The sequence below is a fragment of the Apteryx mantelli genome, chromosome 8 (assembly GCF_036417845.1).
Source record: "Apteryx mantelli isolate bAptMan1 chromosome 8, bAptMan1.hap1, whole genome shotgun sequence".
Taxonomy (NCBI): domain Eukaryota; kingdom Metazoa; phylum Chordata; class Aves; order Apterygiformes; family Apterygidae; genus Apteryx; species Apteryx mantelli.
In genome coordinates, this window is record NC_089985.1 from 8,546,772 (window position 1) to 8,574,251 (window position 27,480).

General features: G+C 39.3%; 2 protein-coding genes across 4 annotated transcripts in view; one reads left to right on the forward strand and one right to left on the reverse strand.

Moving 5' to 3' along the window:
- The window catches only part of SWT1 (SWT1 RNA endoribonuclease homolog), a 36,970-nt gene extending 31,983 nt beyond the window's left edge, over nt 1-4,987 (reverse strand). Inside the window, exons 1-3 of one of the 2 annotated variants that reach the window (XM_067300535.1) lie at nt 4,911-4,987; nt 3,959-4,032; nt 855-913 (exon numbers count right to left, since the gene is read on the reverse strand). In XM_067300535.1, coding sequence (XP_067156636.1) covers nt 855-913; nt 3,959-4,024 — 125 coding nt within the window. In that variant the 5' untranslated portion in view covers nt 4,025-4,032; nt 4,911-4,987. Of the gene's footprint in view, nt 1-854; nt 914-3,958; nt 4,033-4,898 lie in introns of both variants that reach the window. The other variant, XM_067300536.1, reaches the window with a different exon arrangement.
- A 154-nt stretch (nt 4,988-5,141) lies between these two features.
- TRMT1L (tRNA methyltransferase 1 like) lies at nt 5,142-26,894 on the forward strand. Of its 2 annotated transcripts, none has more exons than XM_067300539.1 (16): nt 5,142-5,443; nt 8,784-8,936; nt 10,086-10,196; nt 12,327-12,440; nt 13,663-13,727; nt 14,280-14,409; nt 16,542-16,665; nt 17,901-17,980; nt 19,120-19,366; nt 20,331-20,543; nt 21,929-22,119; nt 23,798-23,876; nt 24,232-24,398; nt 25,083-25,142; nt 25,498-25,624; nt 25,731-26,894. In XM_067300539.1, the coding sequence occupies exons 1-16, from the start codon at nt 5,320-5,322 to the stop codon at nt 26,041-26,043; spliced, it is 2,298 nt and encodes a 765-aa protein (XP_067156640.1). In that variant the 5' UTR covers nt 5,142-5,319; the 3' UTR covers nt 26,044-26,894. The 2 variants fall into 2 exon arrangements, with proteins under 2 accessions (XP_067156640.1, XP_067156641.1); XM_067300540.1 differs by having other exon boundaries at nt 10,086-10,148.
- Nucleotides 26,895-27,480: the final 586 nt, after the last annotated feature.

Sequence of the window (27,480 nt, forward strand, 5' to 3'; positions counted from 1 at the left end):
AGCATTACCAAAAATGTTGGGGAGGGAAAAGTCATTTAACAAACTTACACATGACAGGTAATAACTTAAATACACCTCTGTCCTTGGAGACTGAACCGGTTGCTGGAAGCTGGCAGGGTTTGCAACAGGAAAAATCATTTTGTACTTGTCTTGTTTCATACATTCCTTCCTATACAGCCATTTCTGACCATTGCCAGTAATATCCTGTAGCTAAATATCCTGTGATTTACAAGCCAATGAAGCAGAGAGACGGCTGTGAGATTTTGCCATGATTAAGAAGCAATCCAAGAGTCTACTATCTCAGGGCTCATAAGAACATTTTTACTTTATATTATTAAGTTTTCAAACACTGTTTACATTTTCTACAGCTAAGATGAAAGGCTGCTATTCTTTGCCTAGGAACAACTATTTCAAGCAGCAGGAGAAATCAAGGATTTAGAGACTACAGAAATTGATTAAAGATACTAATTTCACTGCAGAACTATCCTCCAAAGTACACTGCAGCCTTTTTTTGATAACAGAGTATGTGCAATATGCAATACAGAACAATGTAGTGCTCAAGATACAGAAGGAAACGTCATCTTTTTATGATAGCAATGCTGGATGTCACTTGTCCATTATCTGAAGTGCAGTAACATAGAGTTAGAAAAGTTTGAGATAGTGGAAAAAACAGAGTCCTCAAACTGACCAGCCTAGACAGGATCTACTCATTAATGCAATACAAACACGCCATGTGTTAAAAGTCCATATTTTATTTGGTGAACAAGTCAAGCAAAATTCTTACCTTCAATCACCTACTTATCTGTTACCTAGGCTTTTTTAGTAGTTACATTAATGACAAAGCAAGAATTTACCTCTGAAATTCTGTTTCTCCTTTCACAGTATGGTTATAAGATCTTGTGTCTTCAGAGTTCTGAAAGAAGAGAAAAACCCCAAGGGCTCGTATAGGAAACTGCAGTAAAATAAAATCTTGGTAAGATGGAACAAGCTATTATCTCTTAGTGGATTCACTATGATTTTGAGCAAGTTAACCTTTGAAAACAGTAGCTGCATACCTCATTATAATTCTATATTTAATTTTTGTTATATTTTAGAAGCACAAGAGGGGAAAAATGACTGTGTACTGACCTGGATTATAAATAGAAAAAGCTTGACTAGTTAAACACATTCAGGATTCATGTGTTTCATATATTCTAGAATTAACCAGTGTGTACAATATACATTTTTGTGTATTTATAAAATTTGCTAGGAAGAAGAAAGTTACCTGGAGACTGCTCCACCTAGCCCCAAAGAGCGGATATTTCTACGGGAGATTTGCGCAGATGAGATGCATACTAATTCTGGCCAGATTTACAGGGGCAGCAGTACGAAACCACAATTACACAGGCCTGGTTAAGAGAAAGGATAGTCCCCGAACAAAGGACTTGAACAGTGCTAGTTTAGAAGGTAGTTTTAACACTGCTTGGCATATCTGCATTGCAAGCTGAGTCACATTAGAAAGCACTTAATTAAAAACAAAAGGGTTGCAGAAACCTCTAAAGTCTTAATGAAACTAAGGAAATCCAGAGAACTTCTAACTGTGGTCAGTCCTTTTACAGCAGAGAAACAACGGAATCTTAATGTAAGAGGCTGTTTGAGGCTGCTGCCACTAAGAATTTTGTCATGCAACTTGCTGCAGGAAGGACGCTCAATTCACATAATTTAAATCAAATCAGGAATCAAAGTTTACTGTTTTATTAACAACATGTAATTAACTGGCAATCTATGAACTACACATTCAGGATCAACACCAGCAGTACAACAGATAAACCACAATATAAAGCAATTATGTTAATAAATACCTGATACCAAAAAGTTCTCATCTCAGACACGTAAATGACACAGATTGCACATCCCCTCCTTCCTAGGCAGTGTGGATTGCAAGCATACATCCTCTCTTCTGGGAGTGCCGGTTCCCTGTTTCCATACACACATCCTGCTGGAGATGCAGGTGCTCAAGCCTTGCGCATACCATGCCACTTCCCACACACTCGGCTAACACACGCTGGTGACAAAGATCCCCATGAGAACGCATACGCACACCTGAGGTGCGGACCCTGTACTGCCAGCCCACTAGCTGGAGCGCAAGCTCGTGACAGTGCCCGGCAGGGGAGGGAGCCCCATCCGGCCTGGATGGAGGTTGTGACGCTGGTGAGGTGACTTCTGGCGGTACCAAGCCCAGTTAACTGCTGCTCTGTACTACTTTCTTACTCCAAAGACCTCTCCCCTCAAAAGTACAAGTTTTCATACTGTTTTTATACTTCTTTTCAAGCTAGACCCTTCTTTTCTCAGAAGTCTCTTGGTAATTCCCTGGTTATCACTCAGTTTCATCGTCTTAAGCAAATTGTCATTGTTACCTTTGTCTTAGCGTTATGGGCTCTTGGGTAAACATCATCTTGGAACAGACTGTTTCAGGTATTCTATTCACACGCAGAATTTACACTCACACGCCTATCATATCATCTGCTGTTTTCCAGGCCACATTACCAAGAGGTGGCCGTGCAGACTCCCCCAGATAGCTCTGCTTAAAGCTGTTCTAATTTATATTGTGACAAACATCCTTTCACTCATACTTTAGGAGGCATATGCCAACCTTATTTCTGCTAAAAGTCAACAGGCATGAAGTTTTTTGTAATCTGTGGTCATGCTTACACCACAAAAATCAATCATGCTTAGACACAACTCTAGATAAATGGCTTACTCAAACCTGTGTGAGCAGAAGACACCTCTTACCCATTCTGTAGAAGATGCACTTACTACTTTTCAGAAGTTTCTCATCATTGTGCTATTAATAGTTAAGTTTTCCACTGTTGCTTGAGTCAGTGAACGTCTGCCTACAGCAATATCTAATTTTGTTCCAAACAGATTGAAGTCATGCAACAGTTAAGACCCACTATTTTTTGAACTGGTATAGCCATTAGCAATGGTGATACAGCTACAGTATGAGGTTTTAAGCAAGGTCTTTACCGCTTGCAGCACAGAAACACATAAAAATCAAAGTCTTAGAACAAGTCAATGTTAAAAGATAAATGGAATAATAATAAGAAATTCAGGAGGAAAAAAAGTAGTTACAAATATTTGTACGTTTCTACAGGAGCAAAAGGCTAGTAAGACCATAATCTCTTCATGTTCACCTAGAGGCACTTCCAAACATTTTTCTGAGGCATTCATAAGACAATTAAAAACTCTCTCATTTCATATCTACTTTACAGAATCAAAGGGAAAAAAAACTAGCAAACTGAAATGTATATTTTTTAAATTACTGATTTACGGGCTATGTATTACACTACTGTTAGGAAATAACTTTCCAAGAGGGTATATTAACAATAAAAATAGCCAAAGGAATGGGAAATTATTTTGGCTACATACATGACCAAAAAGATTATCACCCTGGTTGAATCTGCATTTTACAAGGGATTCAGTAGAATTTTACTCACTAGATGTGGACACACACAGGAATATACTAAGAATCTACACTAATTTTGGTCATCGATTTATACACCTCACTGGTTAAGAGGAAATATTTCCTTGAAAGCCAATTGCTAAAACGCTGCAAAGTATAATTTGTGCTTAATCAGAAAATAATGTGATCCAAGATAAAGAACAACCCAGAAAGACAGTAGCGGTTTTGGTAACTTTTTTGAGCTCAGCTTCTCTGGTCAAGAAGATATGCTTAAAAAAAAAAAAACTAATAATTTCTGATACCCATGGCCTCTGGGAGAAAACAAAACAAAACACAGAAGTCAGTTATCTGGCTGGAATTTTTAGTCATCTAATTCAATCCTCTTGCTGTCCTTAATGACCCCACCTTTCATTTCCAAATTTGATTCATCTTTCTATCATGAAACTGCTAAATAATTCATGCTCTCCTCTTGAAAGTAGGATTTTGATTTTATAAAAATAATATAGTTCTTCCTACTTTGTCATCCCGGCCATCCAAACTGTCCTCCTTTTCACTTAATTTCTTCAGTTTCTTTTTAGACATCTTCAAACCTAGGAAAAATAGCATTATCATTATTATTTATTTCAAATTGCATTTCCATCTGGCATAAAATTAACTTTTCAACTGCATAAAAAAAAAACACTCTTAATTTTCTCTTGTTTTCTCTTCACATTACAGAACCACAGGAGACTTGAACAAAGTTGAGCATTCGCATCTCGCTAATAGACAAATTTCACAGAAGAAAACATGGCAGTTTTATTCTACCTTCTGCTCCAGACACATATTTTGTACCAGCAAACACACAAGACCGACAAACATCCTTTAATGGAGAGTCATGTAATTGTGGAGTTTTAAAGCAATTCCAACTATATGACTCATGCCTTAGGTTCACCTTCCCCCTCCCCCTTTCTACTGGACATGTTCATGTCATCATTGGGAGATGACATAAAAGCTACACCAACCTCCACTCAAATTAAGTTCTGCGAATCTACCATGAACAGCTGTCAGCCCCCAAAATTTAAGAAGACTATGAGAAAGTTTAACCAGCTGGTCCCAAAGCTTTGAGGTTCATTCCCAGACCATAGGTGAACACCTAAACAGTTAAGCTATAGAAGTAGCTCAGCCAAAAAGCAAGAGACTTCAGGCAAAGACTAAGCAAACATAAGGAAGGCTCTTTAAGCCATTTTTCAACATGGACGAGTTGAGCAACTGAAAGAAAAGCTGTAACTCCACCAGCAAAGGGGCAACAGCCTCCCGCCCCCGCCCCGCGCACCCGGAAGGGCCCCTCAGAGCACAAGCCCGCTGCCTCAACACCCCCAGGCAGTCGCCAACACAAGCCCCCCTCCCCCCCCCGGCTGTCGGGCGCGGGGACGCCCCCGCCCACGCGCCCCCACCGAGGCCGCGCCGCGCCGGGCACCTCAGGAGGCACCTGGAGGCCGAGCGCCGCCCCGCTCCCCGGCCAGCGACTTCCCCGTCAGGCGGCGGCGGCGCGGCACAGCACCGGGAGATGCCCCTCCCCGCCGCACAGCGAGCAGCGGCCCGGCACCTCCCCGGCGCAGGGCATCCTGGGCCGGGCGCGCCGAGCCCCCTGGGAGCTGGAGTCCTCCAGCACGGCGGCCTCGGCCCCGAGGCGCTCTGGGAGGTGTAGGCGGCCCCCCTCCCCCCGCTCCCGCAGTGCGTGCCGGGACCCGCGGTACCGCCATCGCCGCAGCTCTCGCGTGTCTCCGCCCGCCTCAGAGAGCCGCCTCCTTCCTGCCGGGGAGAAGAGGCGTGTGGCGAAGGCGGCTCGTCCTGCCCCTTCGCCTGCTTCGCACGCCGCCGCACCGTCTGCGGAGAAGATGGCAGCAGAGGAGGCTGCGGAGGCCGCGCTGGTCCGGCTGCCCCCGCAGCAGAGGGAGCCAGGGGAGGAGGACGAAGAGGAGGAGTACGCCGGAGGCGGCGGTGGCGAGGCTGCGGCGCTCAGTAAGGGCCGCGTCGCGGCCGCCTGCGGAGGGAGGGGGACGCTGGCGCGCGGGGAGCCGTTGGGGCTCTGGGGGGGAGGGGGCGGGCGGGCGCGCGGGGAGCCGTTGGGGCTCTGGAGGGGGGGAGGGGGCGGGCGCGCGGCGGCTGTTGGGGTTCTGGGGCGGGGAGGGAGGGCGCGCGCGGGGGGACGGTTGGGGCTCTGGGGCGGGCGCGCGGGGAGCCGTTGGGGCTCGGGAGGGGGGAGGGGGCGGGCGCGCGGCGGCTGTTGGGGCTCGGGGGGGGGGAGGGCGCGCCGGGGGGGCGGTTGGGGCGCTGTGGCGGGCACGCGGCCCGCCGCCCCCCGCGGAGGGGACGTGAGGGGGCGGCGCGGCGACACCCCTGCTGCCCGCCCTGCCCTGCCCTGCCGGGGCCGCCTCGGCGGCGCTGCGCGGGCCCCCGCGGCCGGGAGGAGCCGAGGGCGCCCGGCCGCCCCCCTGCCCCGCCCCGCCCCCCGCCATGCGGCCCGGCGCGCGTTGGGCTCCAGCCCCCTTGCAGGAGGGAGAGGGGCCTCCTGGTCTGAACACAAACCCCAACGCCCGTGATCTGCTTCGCGCCTCTCCTTTCTTTCTTTTACGTTGCAAAACCCTTAGGGGGTGAAGCCAGTTCTCCCCGTTTTACAAACTTCGCGTAGAACGCAGCCGGTGTGCGCCAGTAACGCTCCACGTGCGCGGGGCGGCCGCGGGGCGGGGTCCGGCGGGGTCGGTGCTGAGCCTTTGTGCAGCTCCTTCCCCTCGCTCGGGCTCCACGTGCGCGGGGCTTCGAACCCCGCTGCCCAGAACTTGTGTCGTTTTTCAAGCTTTGGAGCAGAGTGGTTCTTTTCTGTGCTTCGTTTTGAAGCTATTTTGTGATCTTTTAATTCTTTCAAGTGTAGTCTAAAAGATCGTGTTACTAACCAGGGTCTATTGTTCGGGGTGGGGGGAGAGGGTTGTAAAATGTGTTGTACAGTCTATATCCTGCACATCTGTAGCATTTTCTGTCTATATTTAAAAGAGTATTGGCTTTGGTGCCCATCCCGAATGTCCAGCAGAGCCAACCATGGCATTGATGCCAGTCATTTGCTGTTGCGGTCTTACAGTTGAAATGAACTTAACTCTTCTAACTAAAAAAAGAAGTCTATTTTTGGCTCTCGGGCATTTTTTTATTATGTTTGCGCAAAATCAATGATTCCTGATGGGAACAGTGCAGTCCTGCCTCAGTAATAAAATGACACTGTGCTTTTCTTAACTATTTAGTGTGAGCTCTTGCCTCTCTTATGTGGATGTTTATAGTGTGTGTATATATGTGTGTAAAATATGTATACACACGCGTATATATTCATACAAATTTATATATAGACCCCCCATATATATATATAATCTCCATGTAAGCGTGGAGATTATATATATAATGCTTAAAAACATACTCTTTTTTAACCATTTTAACCTGTATATTTATTATTAAGGCTCAGTCAGCTATCTTGGCTTCAAGTCACAGCTGTGATCTCACTATGCGTTTTTTTTCTTTTAACAGTGTTACCAGTTTTCACACAGCACACCTAGTCCTGTTCATCTTTGTTCTTCTTATGGATTTCTTACCAAAATCCTCCCGTTTGTTCTTTCTTCATTTTCTTTTCTCTTTTTATTAATAACCAATGTAAGAACCTATCACCAGGCATCTTGTAACTATTAATTGAGAAGCAGGCAAGGAATAAGTCTGTCTCAGGTGAATTTTTAGCTAAAAATAGATCTGTGAGAAATCTATCAATACTTTTATGAGTAGCATGCTGGTCTTGATATGTTTTAAGTTAGAATAATTTTGCTCTATGCTTCTTCAGTCTTTTTATATAAATAATTTCTTTGACCTCTGTCTTCAGATTGTCCTTCCATGCCCTTCTTATCGTATTTCTTTAAAATAGTAAGTATTTGTATCAAACTGCAATGTCTAAAAAAACAAAACAAAAAAACCCCCAAAACTAAGAGAATCTAAGAACTGCTATGAGATCCATTCAGCCCTTATCCTGTCTTCAGTTGTGGCCAAAAGTAAATAGCTAGGGAAGATCATAAGGACGTATGTTAATACATCCCCCAGAAATATCTTTAGACACAAAACAGTTTGTAGCTCATGGCTTTCTTGAGCCAAAGGTATTTTTGTATTTAAAAGCCCTTAGTGGATATCTCTTTTCTGTAAAATTGTCATTTTAGCCTCTGTAGACTTCCAGCATCCGTAGCAGCCTGTGATAGGAAGGTCTGTAATTTAACAGCAGGTTATGTAGAGAATTTTGTTCTGTTTTGAATTTCCAGCTAATACCTCCATTTGATGTGTCCTAGGTTTTTTTATTGGAATAGAAAGTGAACAGTTGATCTTGATGCACTCTCTGTGCCCCTTAAAATTGCATAGGTGTCTATCCTATCGAAGCTGAAAAGTCTTAGCCTATTCTATTGCTTCTCCAGCAGAAGCTATTCCATAGCTTTGTTGCTCCTTGTCACCCGCTTTGCAACGTTTTCCATTTCTGCTCTCTTCCGTTAAGGGCTGGGGGATCAGGAGTAATGCAGTTTAAGATGCAGGATGACCATGGATTTCTGCATTGTTTCTTAGGACTTTCCACTGCTTGTGGGCAGAGGGACTGACCCCTACTGAGGATTTTTCTGTTGCTTCCATAGAACTGTGTTTTAAAACCTCAAGGTCCTGTTCATGAGTGGTGATATTCAGCTCAGAGCTCATCCATTTATAGGTGAAATAAGGATTAATTTTTTCCCCAAGTCCACTGCTTTACTTCAGTTCTTTGATTTTATTGCCCAATCACTCAGCCTCTGAAAGTCCATTTGAAATTCTTCAGTAAGCCCTTGTCTTTAGTACCCCAAATAATTCGGTCATTAGCAAGTGCTGTCCCCCTCTTTACTTGCTTCCTTTCCAGGTTGTTCAGCCTATTCATAACCGGTTCTAAACTTTTGTTTTTGAACTTTGTTAGGCACTAGTATATTGTTAAATGTATTTGGACTTCCTACGTGTCTGCTTTCTGTTGCTGATGCTGCATTTTGCCGGAAAAGAACGTATAAATATTATTCTGTTAGCGCTGACACATCTCATAATACAGATGGATGAATAGTTCTTTTTGTCCAGGATAGCATCATTTCACAGTGGTTTGCACGAATGAGTGATAATTGGTCTGAAATTATTCTTTGACATATTGATTAAACAATTTTTCTCCTTCAAAGTTGTTGCAGCCCATTTTGCTTGTTAGAAGCACCAAATTATTGGAAACAAATGAGCATACTTGTATAATTCAGATACTCCATCAACAAAATTCTTTTTTTTTTTTAAGATGGCATGGTTGTCTCTGGAAAAGTGGGAAACAACAAATTGGACATGAAAGTTACTGAGTCAGAAGTGGAAACCAAAGAAAAAGGAGCTGAGCAGGAATCCACAAGAGAATCTGATAGTAACATTTTGGATGTATCATCTGATTCTCCAAGAGGTTTGCTAATGAACTATAAGAATCTTTATGTTATGTTCTTGGGGAAAGGAGAAGAAAAGATGAAAGTAGTGGAGAAGAAAGGTGAAGGGAACGTGTGAAATCTCATTTTCAGTACATCTGATTCCATAGATACTTTTTCCTGTGTGTCTGAATAAATTATTTTCCTTAGATGTCTTTCAAATGAGATGCCATTTTCCCCTTGCTAACATCATAGAAATCACTTTGGAACTTCCCCCAAATACAGTGACAGAAAAGAAATTGTGTTGGATGAGGTGTGATATGCATCAAGTCCTGATGTTAAAAGTGCTGCTCCTGTGAATCTTTCGATGTGGATAAGTACTTGTGAACGGAGAAGGTCTGTTGTAACTGAGTGCAGAAATTGGGAGTGAGGAATTCCTTGTGATGCTGGCTTTAAAACTTGCTTCTATATCTTGAACACATTGATCAATTGACATCTTAGTTTCATAAGAAAATATGAAGGCTAATGTTAAAAATTTTAAGGTTTAAAATCACTACAGAACCAGTATTGCTATAAATTGGGATGTTCTGTGTGCCAAAACCCATAAGAGATTTGTTGGATAAGCTAGTTCTCTTGTTTTCTAGCAAATTGTACCTTGTTCTCACAGACTGATAAGTTGAAAAACTGGAAGGTAATTTTGAGGTTATTAAACACTTTGCCAAGAAAAAAGTAGAAGAATTGAATGGGTCCTGGCTCTACATTGAATAATTGGTACTTATAATTGGTCCAGTTCTAGCTGTTATTTTAATTTTACTGAATAGTTCACAGGATGCTTTTATACTGCTGTGTTTATAATTTGCATTAAATAAGAATGCCATGCAGTAAAATCAGGAGTAAATGGTATGCAACTTGCTCTTTCCAGCTTATTTTTTCAAGTGAAAACTTTTCCAATCTGAAAAATTGGATCTATATCAGAATTAAAAAGCAAGTAGAAATATCTGGATCTTATTAAGGAACCATTCTGGGGATTAACTTTGTAAGTCATTTCTTCTACCAGATTCATGTTGGAAGTTAAAGGATACAGACTGGTATGAGTATTAGATTTGAAATGATTGATAGAAAAATAGCGGTAAGATGAAAATATATTTTTAACTAAGTTTGTTTAACTTTTAAATATCTTTAACTTTTAGAGAAACATATTTCAATTCAAAGACAACTTGCCGATCTAGAGAAACTAGCTGATCTGAATGAAGGTGAGTTTACCTTGGGAGTATCCCAGAACACAGATCTTCATGTTACAGGTATTTACATTCTTTCTTGGTTATTTTTAAAATACTACTTTTTTTTTTTCATTTCTGGTGCTAACTAGGGGTTTCATAAGGAAGAGTGTTGTGATTTCGTTCCTTCATTTATCAAATGTTGTACTTTACTCAGTGAAGTCAAGGCCTTAATGATTCCTCCTTTTTTCACTCTGCATTATAGCTTTTTAATGTGGCCATGTGCATGGATCAGCAAAATGTTGATTCTAGCTATATGTCAACAGTTTAATCTCATTTTTATTTTATTTCCAGTGTCATGATAACAGGGGATCTAATTGTTGTCCTTACTGAGAATAACATACAATTTTTTCTAATCTCAGTTTAAACAAAAATGTCCTCTGTTTTGGATGTTTTGTTTTCCTTTTTGTCTGCATTCATTGTTTCTGACACAGATACATAGTGGAGGATTGTTGTAAGAGTGCAAATTGTTTTCTTTACGACTCTTAGTTTCTCTCTGATGGTATGTATGTATTTAGTGTTGATAAAAGAATGTAGTTTAATGGACTTTGCAACTGAAACTAGCTTTTATTCACGGATAGGGAAAAATGTAAGTACCAGGATGCACAGCTGCTGCATCATGCAGCTCTTGTGCCTTAATCATCTTCTGGAGCGACCACTGATGAGAATAATAGTCTACCTCTGTCTGTTTAATTTTACAACTAACAAATCCACCAAGAGTAAAACTTAAAACAGAGGGTTGTATGTTCCATGTTAAATGACGAGATAGGTCATAAATATCTCTTAGGTGTGTGTGGGGGGGTGCTTTGTTTTTTAGGGGTTTTCTGGTGTTACTTGTTTCTGTTTTTAGACAATTTTATCTGATCTTGAACTGAGTTACATGTGAAGCTATAGCAGTGACAAGAAGCTCATTCAGTTCAGTTATTCTGAACTGTCTTTTTTTTTTTTTGTCTTTCTGTCATGGATGTGGCATTCTTCTGTGGTTTCTGTTCTTGGACTGACTTGTATTTATTACCATCATCTTGTTTATTTGATACTCAGTAAATCATATGGCAATAACAGTCTGATCAACATTAGAGAGCACTGATGATTTGAGGAGCTGTAGGCTGCATCTCTCCTGGCTTCGGTGGCAAGGGACTCTGCATGGACAAGTAGTAATTGCAAAGGTCATGACAGGGTCAGGAAATTTTACTCTTGTGCAAGTCTAAGATATGTGATTATTATAAATAATCATAAATAATTTTGTCTACTTCCTTAGGTACATTGAAATAGAGTTTGAAAGCTTTACATTTGTATCATGTAACTATTATGAATCTGGAAATAAAACACTGCTTTTATTGTATTGGAGGCTGCCCATGTTATGTGGCTTGTTTCAGTATTTATCCTGTATGATTCAAATACATGTCAGTCTTTCTGCTCAGTTGTACCTAAGAGATTGTTTGGCATCCAGCAGTATAAGACCCAGCAGCAGCAGATGTATGCCTGCCCTGATATGATTCATCTGCACAGCTGTACAACATGTGTCTCCTCATGGCTAGATTTTATTTAGGATAATACTTAATATGCTTCAGATACCTTTGATGCAAAAAAATTCTTGCCTTTTTTTGATGCCCCTGAGGTAAGATTTCCAAGAAGAAAAGTTATTTTTAACAGAGAATACTCCCCCTCTCCCCCCCCCCCCCCCCAGATTAAAAAGATATTAGGTGCTTGTTTTATTTAAAAGCTTGTTTGGAAATTGAGGAGGAGGAAGAAGAACAGACTTTTTCTAAGATCTTTTTTGTTGTTTTTTGAAACGTTGTAATTCTCTAGACTTTTTCTATAAAGTTCTGTTCTGCAGTACTCTTCAGAAGTTGTATTTGCATCACATGACTTTAGTAAGAAGTTTAAAAAAAATCCTAAATGTTGTAGAAGTTAATGATTTTTAAAGTAATAGTCTGTGTATTTCGTGGAGTAGAAAGGGCAGATAATCCCATTTATTTCAACCTTGTGGACACCTGTAATAAAATATAGCCTGGGGAATTCATCTTTTTTTTTTCTCAAAATATACATTTAACCGTAGTTAATAACAAATGCGCGTAGCAGCATGTATTTCTCTTAACCTGCCTGCTCACTGCGTCTTGTATGTTTCTCATATTTTTTTGTTTGTGTTTTCAGCTGAAAAGAAGCCCTGTCCTTTGTGTCCTGAGGAGAAATTCAAAGCTTGCTATAATCATAAACTCCATCGCCACCTGCAGAATTTGCACTGGAAAATTTCGGTTGAATTTGAAGGTAAAGGCAATCATGTTTGAATAGTAAGTACAATATGAAATTGTGGAATGTAGGGCATTGTTCTGTGTTTAGTCTTTAAAATTCCTGTTGACATAAGTGTGTTTCATGCATCTTGATACCAGCTCTGAACTAGAACCATATTTTGGCAAAATGAATTTTGGCCTGGGATGTAAAGTATAAATGTAAAATAAATCTGTATTTTTCCTAGTGCCAAAATAGTTCCAGTTGAGCATTTCCTCATTTTAAAAAAAAAAGAATAAGTTTCTTGGCATATCATGAAAATGATTATGAAATCAAAAATATTTATATGATGAAAATTAATAAAAATTCTGGTTGTATTATTTAGATTTGTTTTTTTCCTGGAGATAACTACTTCCAGTATTTATTTAATATCAGTATTTAATAGCCTTGTCTTTTATATAACCAAACAGTAGGATTGGTTTGTAAGATGTATTTAAAATCTTTGCATTAAAATAAGAGAATGAGCAGTGTATGTTTTAAACAAACTGGATATATGGATTTATAGGAAATAAAATGATGAACCAGAAGATGGGCAATATTAAAGTTAAATTAAAAAATCATCTGCTAGAGTTCTGGTTTTGCATGTATTAACAGGTGTGGGGTTTTGGGTGGGGTTCTCCCCCTCCCCTGCCACTTTAAACTGTAGGAGAAAAAAAATTTAGAGAAGGCTTCACACAAGTCAGGTAAAAATACTTCAGTAAAGTGTTTGTAAGTGCTTATGACCTGCTTTCAGAAGTTGTATAGTGTGTATGACTTCAGGACTCACTAGAACTGTGCAGCGTGTAGGAAGGTAACAGACTTACTGAAATGTGACATGGGCTCCTGAAACCTTTTAAGGCTTTTGAAAAGTCTGTCTTACCTGTTAATCCAGGTACCAGAGAAAGATATTATGTAAATGTTTGAAGTACTAGCTGTTGTGAGTACGCTTCATTTTAGTGCTGAATTGCCTGTAAGTGATTTTTGAGCAGTTCAGAAATTCCTAATCTATACTTAGCTGATAAAATGTCTCTGTGCAAAGAGGATGAATGTTTCAGAACGTTGGTAAATCTTCCTGTCTTGTGGCAATACTTGAAAGGCCTTCTGACACTTTACTATGCAAGTAATGAAAGAAAATCCTGAATCAAAGAGTTTGTGGTACAAGACATATGCATGCTGTTTACTTATTGTACTGTGATGTGACGACAACTAGTTTGTTTTCCAGGGTACAGAATGTGCATCTGTCACTTACCTTGTCGTCTGGTAAAGCCAAACCTCGTTGGAGACCAGGTAAAAAATGCTGAATGACAGAGATATTTGTTACCCCACAACATAGGGGAAACAGTTGATTGGGAGATCTGCTACTTCAGTCTCAAAATATGGCTTGTCATCCAGTGTGGGGTGCCAAAAGCTTGTTGGTTCAAAATCAGTTTTTGATGTAACCCTTTGGGTAGTTGAATGTAGTTGAATATCCATATCTTACTCCTGTGGCTATCTGTCTTAGATCATGTAAACCAGGATCAGTTTGGAGTAAACAGCAATGTTGTGTGGAAGAGATCAAGGGAGACTGGGAAATGGATGGTTCTCGGTTCCTTCCCTGCATGCTGAATATGTGGAGTACTGGCAGACAGCTGAATCAGTAGTGGTGACAGTGAAGCAGGGGCAAGATAGCTGTGCTATGCTGGTTCTATACATGTATGAGGGTTTACAGTCTCTGTGGCAGTAGATTCATAAATTTATGTATGCTCAGACAGATGACTTCTTAAAATCTCTCTATATTCCGGTATAGTTCTACTTTAAAACTACAGTGTAGTCTAAAACTACACTTACTGTATTTTACAGACATTTTCAAAGATGGGAGCCCATTACCACTGTATTATCTGTTCAGCGACTATCACACGAAGAACTGACATGATAGGGCATATTAATCGTCATGTGAATAAAGGAGAAACTGAATCAAGATTTATTACAGGTAGGTTCTTATGTCTATAAAACACTGAATATTTTCATACTATATAGTGCATAAGATGACTACAATATGTAGGTGAGAAACATGAGATAAATGTTTAAATTTACTAATGAGAAATCTGACCATAGCTTTTCAGAATTTTTTTTCTCAGAGGTGTAGGACTGTTACGATTTACTCTCTGCATTGACCAGTTACCCTGTTCTTACTGATAAATAATACTCTCTTTCACAGTTAGCTTAATCTTGAAAACATAACCTTCTGTCTTTCCAAAAGAATGGGGAGCATGGTGTCCATAAAACAAAACCTGTATAGAGCATTTCATGCCTCTATATATTTGGCCTTGTCTGTCCTTACATCAGTTTTGAGTAAATCTCTATACAGTACATAAATCCTTTGCTCTTTTTATGCAAACTGCAGCAGCATAGATTCATAAAATGAGATGGCTTTTTTCAGTCCTGGAGAATCATAAACGTGTCAGTTGTTCTTTGGTGAATTATAATCCTTTTTTACATTCTCCAGAGCTAGACTTTTGTTTTTAAATGTGGATAAACTAGATTGGAAGGCCAAATCTTAATTTAACTTCTTTTATTTTGCAAGTTGCTTAAACCTTATTCTTCATTTAAAATGTGTGAGTTTTCTGCTTGGTTTGCTGCTCTGCTTGTCTCTTACTCTGTCCATTCTCTGGCTGTCAAATAAAAAGCGTGTTCCCGATTAGCTGGTGTGTTAAGAGTTGAGGCTTTTTGCTGCAGCCTGAACTGCTCACTGTCAGAAAATTGATCAAATTTTTTCTCTGCCTCTATGGAGATGTATAGGCTTATTATTCTAGATAAAATATAACAAAGAGGGAGAATGGAAGTTGAGAGCTATGCTTCATTCTTAAATCCTGTTGTCTATCTGCTGCAGTTTAGGAGTAATAGCTTAGTGTCTGTGGATCAGTTTGCATGTCTAGGAAGCAATAGTAGTATATGCTTTCATACCTTTTAACTTATATATTGGAGGTAGAAAGTACAGTGTGTGTTGTGAAGTATTTTAATCTGTGTAACTTTCCCTTCCGAGCTGTTAGTACTGGCTGGCTCGTTTGTCACTTCTTAAGTAAAGCACTTGCACGGGGTTATACCTCCTCCTAGAGAGGAGGGGAAATTCGCAGATCACTTGTTTAACGCTTTGGAGGCACTTGAGCAAAACTTGGCTATAAACATGGAGCAAATGTTAGAGCTGTGCACTGAGATGGAGATATGCTGTCTGCATATTTGAAAGCAGTGCAGAGTAAGCAGGCTGTGCAGTGAAAGGCAGCTGGTTAAGAGCTAACAAAAATTTCCTGGTCATTTTTGCGTAAGTTTTGCTACTGTTAGTCTGGGCATAAATTGCCTGGCAGAATGACAGCATGTGTTTACAGCCATCAAATCAAGAAAATCTGATTTGCTACAGAATATTTTATGCAAAGCCTAAGTGCTTAAATTGTCGCTATGCTTGTACGCGTTTTGTGAAGCTGTTTGATCAAGGTTTTTGAGGGATTTTTGCAGCTCACTGAATTACATTCAGACCTATGTTAGTAGGTTTTTAATTATTTAGCAAGGTATTGTGTTTAAACATGCAAAACAAATGTTTGTCTTCATTTAGATTCTATCATATGTTGTTCATAATTAAGGACCAGAGTGTTCCTTCAGTACCCTTCATCTAGAAGAGCAATACTTTGTGCCAGAGACAGAGTACTAAGTTCCTTTTCCTCAGATAGAAATGACTTCTCATATGCTGGAGTGACCTGAGCCTCCCTGGGAATTTTTGATTTACCAAAAGGTGTTTGGGGTAAGCCTGAGGCTCAGGTGCTTCTTTTTTTAAATTTGAGTCAATAAGAGAGCCCGACTGAGAAACAAATTTGGTGCTTTATGGAAGAAAATAGTGGTAGAACTTGATCCCCATGCACCGCTTTTATGAGCAGAAGATAATTTGTTGTTGTCTTTTTTTCACATGTTAGTTAATCGGTTCATGTGTGCTGGTTGGATTGCTGCATAATGCCTGTGGAACCAGAGCTCTTCTTATACCGGAGCAAATTTTCAGTTTCATTTGTCAAATGTGCTAATGTTAATTTCCATTCTCACTAAATAGTTTCTTCCCCTGCAATTACTTTCTTCTAGCTCCTGCTCCCAAGACTTCTCAAGAAGTGCTGAAAGAGTCGGACACAGATGTGCAAGTGCTTCCCAACTACACCACACCTCAGAAAACCGATTCTTATTTCAATCCTAAAATGAAACTCAACAGGTGAGAGAACAGGGAGTGGGAGGATGCACCAGAGGGATGGTGAGTTGGTAGTGAAAAACAGTCGTGTGCTTTGAAAAATAACCCCATAAACCTCTTGTTCTTAGGGCCAGAGGAATAGCATTTGGGTAACAAAACAAGATGGCTGACGGAGTTCCATTTGGATGGGCTTTTAATTTGTCTGCTTAGATAATTTCTGTTAATTTGGAAAAGTTTCCTATCAGAAAACTGTCTTCCTAATGAATGATATTTAAAACCACAAACATTGTGTGGGAAATATTGTTGTGTCTGAAGCAATTTTTATGTAATGGGTAGTTTATGCAAAAGAACAGGCTTTGAAGAGAAGAGCACACTTGAAGACTCGCTTCATTGTGCACCCTTCAGATGTTTTTCTGTGAACCTCCACAAAGTGTTAGAGCTGGGCACTGCATCCTCTCCCTTAGCTGAACTGCAGCATACATATATTGTATGGTTTTCATTCCCTAGGACTTTTTTATACAGGCCTTTTTCTTTTGGGGGTCAGATTCTCTCAAGTTGCTTCTCATACTTGCATTGAAAAAGATGAAGGAAGAAATGCTGTCTTTTTTAGGAGAGTCATAAATCGTGTCTAAACCGCAATTGAAAAGTGTGAGCATTGACACCAAAGTATGGGATGGGGCTTCAGCCCATGCTGACCTTTCATGTTGTCAGTGGCTTTGCTGTTAATATTTGAGCTCCCAGATTTAAAGTTATCTCAGGTAGGTCTGTGAAAGCTAAGACGTGCCTCTGAGAAATGCCATTCCAGCCATTGTTATGGTTCGGTCTACGAGAGCAAAATCTGTTCCTTGAAACAGCAGCATTCAATTGCTCTGTCATTTCTGAGATCCTTTTCTGAACAGAATCATTAATAGGGTAATATCAGATTGTGCTGGGAAAGGAAGAAAAACGCTATTTACTTTGGAGTGCTAATCGCTTTTTCCAGGATTTGAGTAACTAATAAGTTGATTCAGGATCTTATCTTCTAAATATTCTGCTCTGACTGTGATGGTGTGTGAAACACCATCATATCCATAAAGGAGGTTAAAAGTAAACCTAACTGTTGGAATTAAACTTCAAGGGTAATTGAGGGTTTTGATTTACAATTCTTATATTTAACAGATTTTAACTAAGTGTTCTAGTAATATGTTCAAGAGAAAAAAGAAGGGAAAAAAAAGAAAAATTTATGTTCTCAACTTATGACCCCTTTTTTTATTTTCTAGGCAATTGATATTCTGTGCACTAGCTGTTCTAGCTGAGGAACGGAAACCGATAGAATGTTTGGATGCATTTGGTGCCACTGGTAAACACACAAGTTCTTTAATCTTTAGCTAGTATCCAATAGTATGAGATTGCAAAAATCAGTAGCAACTAACAGACATTGCATATTCAAAAATAAGGTGAGGCACACAGTGATTTTCTTCCTTAGGCATGCAGTCATTAGCTTCCACAAAAAAAAAAGGCCTTTAAGAGCCTGGAATTTGGCCACTTAAAAAGACCATAGATAATAAAAAAAAAAACCCAAAGTTTAATACTCCCCTTAAAGACAGGCTTTTCACTTTAATGCCTGTGAAATGCCGTGTGTCTGGATCTTACTAAACTTGCATACAAGGTCTAGATCTCCTGTGACTTCATGGATGTGGAATTTGGCTGTACAGTCAACCTCTGGTTATAAAATACTGATGAATCCAAGCTTTCTTTTACAGAAGCATCTTTAATCAGTTACAAAAATTCTGAACATGAACTAAATATAAAGTACTTCTGTCTGTGTCCATTAACTGTCTGGAACAAAAGTCTGAAGAGATGTGAACTGTTGGCTTTATTAGCAACCAGCTATTCTAAACCTGAGATCATAGTTGAGATACAGCAGTAACTGCTCAGCATTTTGTGTAAAAATTCTTGATAATGTGTTTATTGCGGTTCTGAACCAGGCCAGACTTCCCAGTTGCATCCTGTTCTGGCATCCCACACAAGTTCTACGATGTAGTCATAGACTTGACTACGGGAATCATCAGTAAACATTCAGAGGCAACCTAAAAATCTTCACAATATTTATTTTTATGTGTAAGGTTTTACTATGGTCTGTCAGGGGAGTTTGTCCGCTACACTGGAGCGTTAAAGCAAGCCAAGACGCTTTCCTGCCAAGTATGGGTCTAGCTTGCTTCAAAAGTTACAGGTCTTCTCTGTCTGCATCTCCCCCAACTCTAGTTTAAGAAGGTGACGGATAGACTACTGTCTGTGCTGTTACAGACATCCTTGTGGCTCCATGCTGATGCAGAGGTTTGCCAGCACAGATTTGCAGGAGCAAGACTTAAATTTGCATCACCCTTCTGTATTATAAGCATTCAAAAGAATGATTTCTTTTCTTAGTGAGGTCAGTGGACCAGAAACCAATGCCATCTTCTGTCATGGAGTTACAATTCTGACTGTGTCTTTCCGTAGGTATAATGGGATTGCAGTGGGCAAAGCATCTCAGAAGTTCTGTGAAGGTTACTATTAATGACTGTAATGAAAATTCCGTGACAATGATTCGGGAAAATTGCCATTTAAACAAAATGAAAGTGATACTGAACGCTAAGGAAGACGACACTGATGAAGCTATAGAAGATGGAGAAGAGACTATTGGCACCATTGAGGTGACAAAAATGGATGCTAATGTTATAATGCATTTGAGATCGTTCGATTTTATGTAAGTGTTGAGCACGTCTGTTGAAATAGTTTTGTGGTTTTTCTTTTTGTGTCTTTTGATAATGACTGAATCCCCTAATGATTATTAAGGGAAGATAGAATGAAAGAAGTGGCCAACAATCACTTGTTTGTTTTAAATGTTATAGTGCCAGAAATGGTGTGAAAAGTGAACATTAATTTAAATATTTTAGAAATAATCACTGGGAAAATATTTAGTCTTTCTGACATCCCAAATGGAATATAAATGTGTGTGGAAAATTTTAAGCCAAACTATTTTTCGTGTAATTCATTGACTGTTTGATTAAAAAAAAGTGTCAAGTTTATAATTTTTTTCTTACAACTTTTAATTAGTTTAAAATTCATGCCTGTGCATGCATATGTATAGGACTTCATGTTTATTGGATCATTTATTTTAATCCATTTTGAAGCATATTCATTTACAGATAAGGTAGCCTGCTACCTTAAAGTTGGTTTTATAGATGCATACATTGAAAACTTATACAGACATAAAAATAAGCGATTGGATTTCTTGCATTGGTTAACATCATGATCTAAGCAAATCAAGGAGCAGGCATTCAGGCTGAAAATCATGCTGATCAGTACATCAACTGGAATGCCTACATTTGAAAATATTTTTGTTCTTACAGGTTTCAATCTCTTTTGAGAATAAAGATGAGCATCAGGCCAATGTTAACAATGAACAGGGTCAATGCAAAGAAATACTTTGCTGGCTTTTCGTTGATGTGTGTTTTCCAGTATGATGCTGCCTTGACTCTTTCAACTTGACACTTTATCCTCCAGTATTCCAAAGTCATTCATGAGAGGCGTACTGTAAATCTAAATCCTGTTTTCTTATTTTGTTTTAAATATTGGCATAGATAACGATTTTGAAATAGCAGCATCCTCAGATTAAAAACGAAATTGTTGAGCATCTTTAGATACAGTGTGGGACTTTTGTTTTTTAGACATTTGGACCCATTTGGAACTTCGGTGAATTATCTGGATTCTGCCTTTAGAAATGTAAGAAATCTCGGAATTGTGTCATTGACATCCACAGACATCAGTTCTCTGTACGCAAAGGCCCAGCATGTTGCCCTGCGCCATTATGGATGTAACATTGTCAGAACAGAGTACTACAAGGAACTGGCAGCCAGGATAGTAATTGCTGCTGTGGCAAGGTACTGTTGTAACAAATCAGCTCGAATTCTGGTAGAAAATTATTAGTGATACAAAAATTAGTCTGCTGCTGTGGGTTGTGCATGTTCAGTTTTCAGAATTCCTTATTTCTAAAAGCCAGACTTCTCAACACAATCTCCATGCTTCATATTTTGTGTGTGCTGCTTTAGGACAGTGTAAACTTTAAACTGAGCAAGGTGAAAATCTGTACCTAAGATGTGTGGTATTTTGTTTTGGGGCCAGGGTGTGTTATTTTTTTGGAAGTAATAGACAAATTAATATCCAGACTTGCATCTCTGAAAATTTTTATTTCTCTGTCACTTTATAAAGAAGTTCATCAGCACTATAATGACCATAAAAGTTAGTTAAACTGCTTGAGCAGCTTCTAATTGGGCATTACAGTTAGACTTGCTTTAATGGAAACCGATGTTCGCTTCAGATCCTTAAGCTTGAGGTTTTAATGTTAAATGTAACTGGGCTAAGTAATTCTACAGGTGAAGTTTTATAGTTAAAAAAAAAAAAAAATTACCTTGTGAGTTCAGCACGGTGCCTGCAATATTAACTTGTGACATTAGTCTTTTGCATATAGATATTTTCAGTCAGCTAATAACTGAAGACTGAAATACTGGGCTCTGAGAAAAAAGATAAATTTGAGAGGATGGGACAGCTGCTTGGGAGAGACAGGGGGAGAAAATTGAGTGCGCAGAGGTCTTCAGCATACCAGCGTGAAAACACTGATCTGAAACGTTTAGATTTTTTTTGTTATCTCCTTGTGTATGTTAAGTTGTTTCCTGCAGAATATTCTTAGATATGGATATGCTGTCTCTAATTTAACATAACTTTCCTGTGAAACTGTATCATGACCTGAGATTTTATTGGTGAACTTCTCTTTAGCTATTTTAAGTGAAGTTTTAATTGCCTTCTGGGTTACATGTTCCAGCTCCATTAAAGAGTTCTTCCCTCTCGATGCTTACCTGTTCAGGAACTGCTCACATATTCCTATAGTCCTCATTTAGTTAACATCTGATGATTTACCATCATGTGCGTCCCTCAAAATTTCTACTCTTCTGGATTTCCATGCAGTTTGTTTATATTCTTGTTACAATGTTCTGGCAATAGGTAGGTATCTGGATAGGAAGATGATGCAGAGGGTAGAATGATATTTCTAGACATGATAAAAAGGTAAAAATATGGCTTTCTTACCTTATAGGAAGAAAACAACACAAGGCATTTAAGAAACAATATTTGTTCCTGATCACTTTTTCAAATCTTTAGTATCTCTTTCTAGAAAAACAGATGATCTCAAGAATCTTTCAGCAGGTTCAAGTATCTGTGGAAATGTTAGTCTGCTGAATTCAGTAATGTCTTTTCTTTCTTTCTTTCATAGAGCTGCAGCTCGTTGTAACAAAGGCATTGAAGTTTTACTTGCAGTAGCTCTAGAACATTTTGTTCTAGTAGTGGTCAGAGTTTTGAGGGGACCATCTCCTGCAGATGATTCAGCAAAGAAAATTAAGTATCTCATCCATTGCCAGTGGTGTGAAGAGAGAATTTTTCAGAGAGAGAGTAATATGGTAGAAGGTAAGTTGATTTTCCTTTGCACTTTCTAGAAGGTCTGATTCCTATACCTCTGTTTTTATGCTTGTTTAGGCCGTGTTTACATCCATTTAGTAAAGCAGTACTTCCATTTAACGCAACAGTAAGTGTATGTATGAAGTGGCACAGGTATTTCTAATATAACAGTATCTGTTTTAAGGTAATGAATTAGATTAGTTGTCCAGGCAGATTCCACTGTAAATGTATGTTGTGTCTAGGAACAAATTGTGTACTCCCACTAGCGGTGGCTGTTGAAGCTGCCTTGATGCCTGATACGCCCTTGGATCCATCCTTTCCGTAAAGGCCATGGAGAATGGTACAATCTTGGTTATCATTCTGTTCCTCTGTACAGTGGCAGCTTGAAGGGCTTAGGTGTCAGATTGTTATTCTAGAGACCTTTTTCTAAGGTGTTTGTTGTAGCTTATAGTTCTGGTTTGTACATTCATGCAAGTGCTGCAACGCATGTTTTCTTAAATCAGATTTATAACTTATGCCACGTATGTGAGAACGGTTGAGCTCCCTTTTCCACTTGGTACTAACAACTTCAGATTTTCATAGTACTCACTTTTTTTATACATCTGTGCTCTTTTATAAGCTTCCTGACTTCCCTGTGGAAATTAAACTATATACGTTCACTCCATTGGGTTAAGTCATTTTTACCGGTTCGGAAGAGTAAACAAGAACCAAAAGATTTTCTTAAATTTTTGTGGAGAACAGTCTATGTTCACTGCGAGTTCTTCTGTCTCTCAGTTAATTTCAGCTACTTTATAATGTAGTACACCTTAAACAGTATCACCTTCCCCTCAGATTAATCAAGGCAGCTTCTAGGTTAAAAGCTGACTGTGCGTGACTGTGTCTATGCATTACTTAGCTTAATTTTTGTCTCCTATCTCTGTCAAGAGGTAACTGCTAGCCAGACGGTAGTATGAATGCATGTGAAAGGAAGAAATGTATTTGCTTCACAGTAACAGGTTCTTCAGGTTGCATGTTTTCACATGGATCTCCAGAGCACTCTTCTCATCACCGTTTTTTGGGTACCTAAACTACTAATGGGTGGTGATGTCTTTTAATGCCTTACTGAAAGTCAGGGGCAAGAACATGTAATGAACTTATTAAAAAGATTCAGTCTTCTATTTTAATAACAGAATTGAGTAACAGATCAGTGCAATGTTATGGTAGAGATCTTAATTAGTAAATGAATTGTTTACTTCATGCCTTACATACTTGCAAGGGTTTAGGAAACTTAGGGCTTAGGAAATTTGGAGCTGGGCTGTATTTTGTGCATGTAACCAACTGATGCTTGCTGGATTTTCTTTTTTATTGATATCTATTGTTATACTGGACATGTACTTACATAATTATAGGAAGGCTGATAATCTCCTTGTTACTTGAAGTCTGCCAAGATACATAAAAAGTGAGGTGGCTAGTTGCGTTTTTTTGTTTAATGTTGATTTAACAATGGTGGGAGATATTCATCACTCGCTAAATTGTCATAAGCGCTGCTTGACAGAATTGAGAATGGGGTCACGTTTTTGATGCTGCTTGCCCTTCTAAACACCTCCATTTAAAGTGAGCTACTATTTCACATCTGTATCTCTTTTGAATGAAGTAAGCATTACAGACTGTATTTCAAAGTAACTTAAGTCCTGTTTTTCTGTTGCAGAAAACCCTTACCAGCAGCTACCTTGCGATTGTTACGGCAGTATGCCTGGGAAGACAGCAGTCGTTCTCGGACCTCTCTGGTGCGTACACAACACGATAGAGAACCGTAGCGTAATTCAGGGCAGAAGGGACCGCTGGGGGTCATCTAGTCGGTCATTAATGAAAATGTAAGTCTGCTGCATATTTTAACTCTACAAAGTGTGTATCTAGCAACTGGGAGAAATTCAGGAAACTTTTAATTGATACCCTCCTAAATTCATACTGCCGTTGGAAACAAAGCAATCGCGTATCGTTAAATTACGAACACAGTCAGCCTGATGCAACGCTTGTGTGCAATGTAATCTGATTGCCAGTCCACATGTGTGAGAGACTTTTAAAGTAGCTTTTTGCTTTAATTAAAAAGTATTGAATTTTCACTGTTCTCTTATTTCATAGGTCGGGAGCTCTCTTTAACACTGGATTTCTCAGAAGGATGCTGTTTGAGGCTGTTCAGTATGGTTTAGAGGAAACTCAGCCACTTTTGAAGACATTAGTTTGTGAAGCGGAGTGCACAACTTTAAAGCAGTTTTCTATCCACAGTTCCATTGATGAGAACAAACAAGGTAGGACAAATGGCAAACTGTTCACAAAAAATACTAGCTTTGTGGTGATTTAGAGAGGTACTTCTCCTTGCTAACTCGGTGCCAACAACAGCAGCGTATACTTAAAGGCAAGAAAATCTTTGTTGCTTTGTATGCCGTACAGGACTTGTCAGATCTCATCAGACAACCCTGGATGCTGTAAATACAGTAGGGTCTGTGAGAGGCAGAGTGCTGGATTTAAACATCTTTAATCAGTATTGGCAGATCTTAAACTATATAAACAAAATGCAGACATGTTGACTGCCATTAAAATCCTGCAGAGTCGCTGAAGGAGTTGGAAACAGTAAGTGTCCGTTAGTTCTGCAGTGCACCCTCATCCTGACCTGAGAGTGCCTGCTGTTAGGAAGGGAACTCTCCAGCTGTCATGCTCTGTGTTCTCTGAGAAATTGCAAATCAGTGTGCCAAAAGGAATGGCTTTAGTAAAACGAAATAGGGCCTAAATTTACCTCCAGCTAGATTAAAATGAAATCATATTTTGAGTATTTCCTGTAGATTAAAATTAGTAAGTTAGTAAGTGAAAGTTACCCATGTCTCTGACTATGCTTCTTTAGATGTGGAATGTGGAGTTCTTTCTGTTTAAATAGGGCGTTTTGTCATTTTACTATCCTACAGTAAACTTCATTTTGACTTTTAATTGTATTCTAGAAGAGTGTGGTGTATATATCAAAACACCAGATACTTCAGCAGAATCCTATTTGGTACATGGTAAGTAGACCGTTTTTGGTGCAACTCTAGCACTTTCATGTTAAACTATTGCTTAGTGTTCACTTTGTGTGTGTGTATACATACACATTTAATATTTGTACTCAAGAGTTTTCCATCGAGTACTAACTACTTCATCTTCATCCAGAGTCATGGTTCCTGTGAAAGGCAACACACTAATACTTCATGAAGTGTACTTGGCTTCAGTTGTTATTACTGAAAATGGTGTGCTAATTAAATTCAGGCTAGATTTTAACTCTGCAAAATTTAACTTAAGAAAACCGATAGAAAGATGTAGTTGCAATGTGGCTTTTTTGTTCTGAGCCTACTGGTTTCACTGGTTTTCTTTGTGGTCCAGGAAAAAGAAAAAGTAATGAAGTGATTCGAAATACACCAAAACGACAAAAATGCGAGAACAGTGCTGAGCACCCTGCATTTTACTACAATATCCATAGACACAGTATTAAAGGAATGAACATGCCAAAGTAAGGTTTTTATTTAAAAAAGTCTTACATTACTGTGATGATTCCGATATAACTTGCATCAAATCAGTCTTATTAGCAGTAACACCTTTTTAAATGGCTTTTGCAGGGTAAATAAGTTCTTAAGCTATCTCTCTGAAGCTGGATACAGAGTAAGCAGAACCCATTTTGATCCTATGGGAGTTCGCACAAATGCACCCTTGGCACAATTTAAGACTATCCTTGTGAAGTACAGCACTCCCACGTACGCTGGGGGGCAGGCAGAAGGCCCTGTCCATCTAACCGAAGACCTTCAGGTAGGAGACCATGTTCAAGCTGCTGTAGCTGGCAAAGCAGGAGATGGTGAGATTCTGGAAGATAATAAATCTGGAGTTACTGCCACGTTCACAAAAGACTGCCCTACTCCTTGTGCGGCTGACTAATGAAAATCACTGTTCTGAAATCAGGATTTTGAAGACTTAAAATGATACCTGTTCAAGTAAGCCTCTTACAGAACTGGGTTTTGAAAATCGGAGTTGCCTGCTATTTTAATTTGTGAAGACATTTTAGAATTGCATAGCAGAACTTGCCACTGATCACAGATGCCTGTGGTCGAGGTACTGTTACTGTGGGAAAGTCTCTAGACAGTTACTTGCTTTTATGCTCACACCCACTTCTACACTGTGGCAGTGTGACTACCCTCAAATCTTTGTAAAGCCTTATTCAAATTGCTAGCACAGAAACCAGAATAGTGGACGGGGCCAAAAGTCTTGAGCATTTCCAAACATAAGCTTAATCTAAAATGGACTATCATTCCTAAAACTCGAGTGGTTAGAACTTAAAGAGAGTTTATGTTAAGGTGATAAAATGCTGCAGGATAAAATGTGGCCTGAATGTAAGCAAGCTAGAAAGTGCTAGCCAAGTGCGCTTGAACTCCAGATAGTGCACTTAATTTGGCAATCAGTTCTGGTTTTATAGTTCTGCCAAGAAGCAAGTGAGAAGGGAAAGGAATTAAGTTACAAAACTGTTACTTCAGTTCTTAACCAAGCTTTAGTGAATTATGTTTAGTCACTCTAGGTAGCTGTTTCTTCAGAGATGAAATCTGGTGGTTTGCTGGCAAAAAGGTACAGTGACGAGACACCACAAGCTTAAGTTCTAGGTGAAATTTTGCAATTAATTTGTCAATAATACAATCTTTGTTTAAACAAATCTCTTCTGTGAATGAGCAAAGATACTGTGTGTTGCTAGTCACTTCTGGTTTCCTTAAATATATGGCAGTGTTCCAGCCGAATAAGCTCGACTTTGTCCTTTTTTTCTCCCCAAAGTTTTGTTCAGATACCTATATATTTCACTTGAAGTGGGAACTATTACAAATTGAAACAATCAAAGTAATAGTTATGGTTTTTCACAGGTTTGGTATTCAGCCTGTCACAGGACTGTTATTCCTCCGAGAAGAATGTGAGGTGTTCTTACCTTTATTTTCTCATCTCCGAAGCTTCACAACAAGAATGTTACTGCTTTTCTCTTAACTCAAAACTGAGTCCCAAACAGGAACAGTAGTGTGGCAACTTGCAGTGGTCTAACTTAAAGTGATAGAAAATAGTGGAAATCACAAGATACAATTCTGATTGTGCAAAACTTCTTCATAAGTTTGTCAGGCCAAAATTAAGTTACTGCCTTTTATACCATCTTAAATTCATGATTGCTTTTGTAATGAGTTATTTTCATTCTGTCCTCATAGGAAAAAACAGGAGACCACTAAAGAGATAATAGATTGCTCCAGTAGTGATACAGCAACAAACCAAACTAAATTCCTGTGAAAAACTTACACAAAACACAACTGAGGGGAAAAAAATTGTTAAGATATTCCCCAATTGTTC

What these genes read in the sequence shown, in the direction of transcription:
- TRMT1L (XM_067300539.1), top strand. Translation starts at nt 5,320, where the DNA reads ATGGCAGCAGAGGAGGCTGCGGAGGCCGCGCTGGTCCGGCTGCCCCCG. An exon ending in TGAATCAAGATTTATTACAG is followed by an intron (nt 14,410 to 16,541) that starts GTAGGTTCTTAT and finishes ACTTTCTTCTAG; the next exon opens with CTCCTGCTCCCAAGACTTCT. An exon ending in AGAATCCTATTTGGTACATG is followed by an intron (nt 25,143 to 25,497) that starts GTAAGTAGACCG and finishes TTTGTGGTCCAG; the next exon opens with GAAAAAGAAAAAGTAATGAA.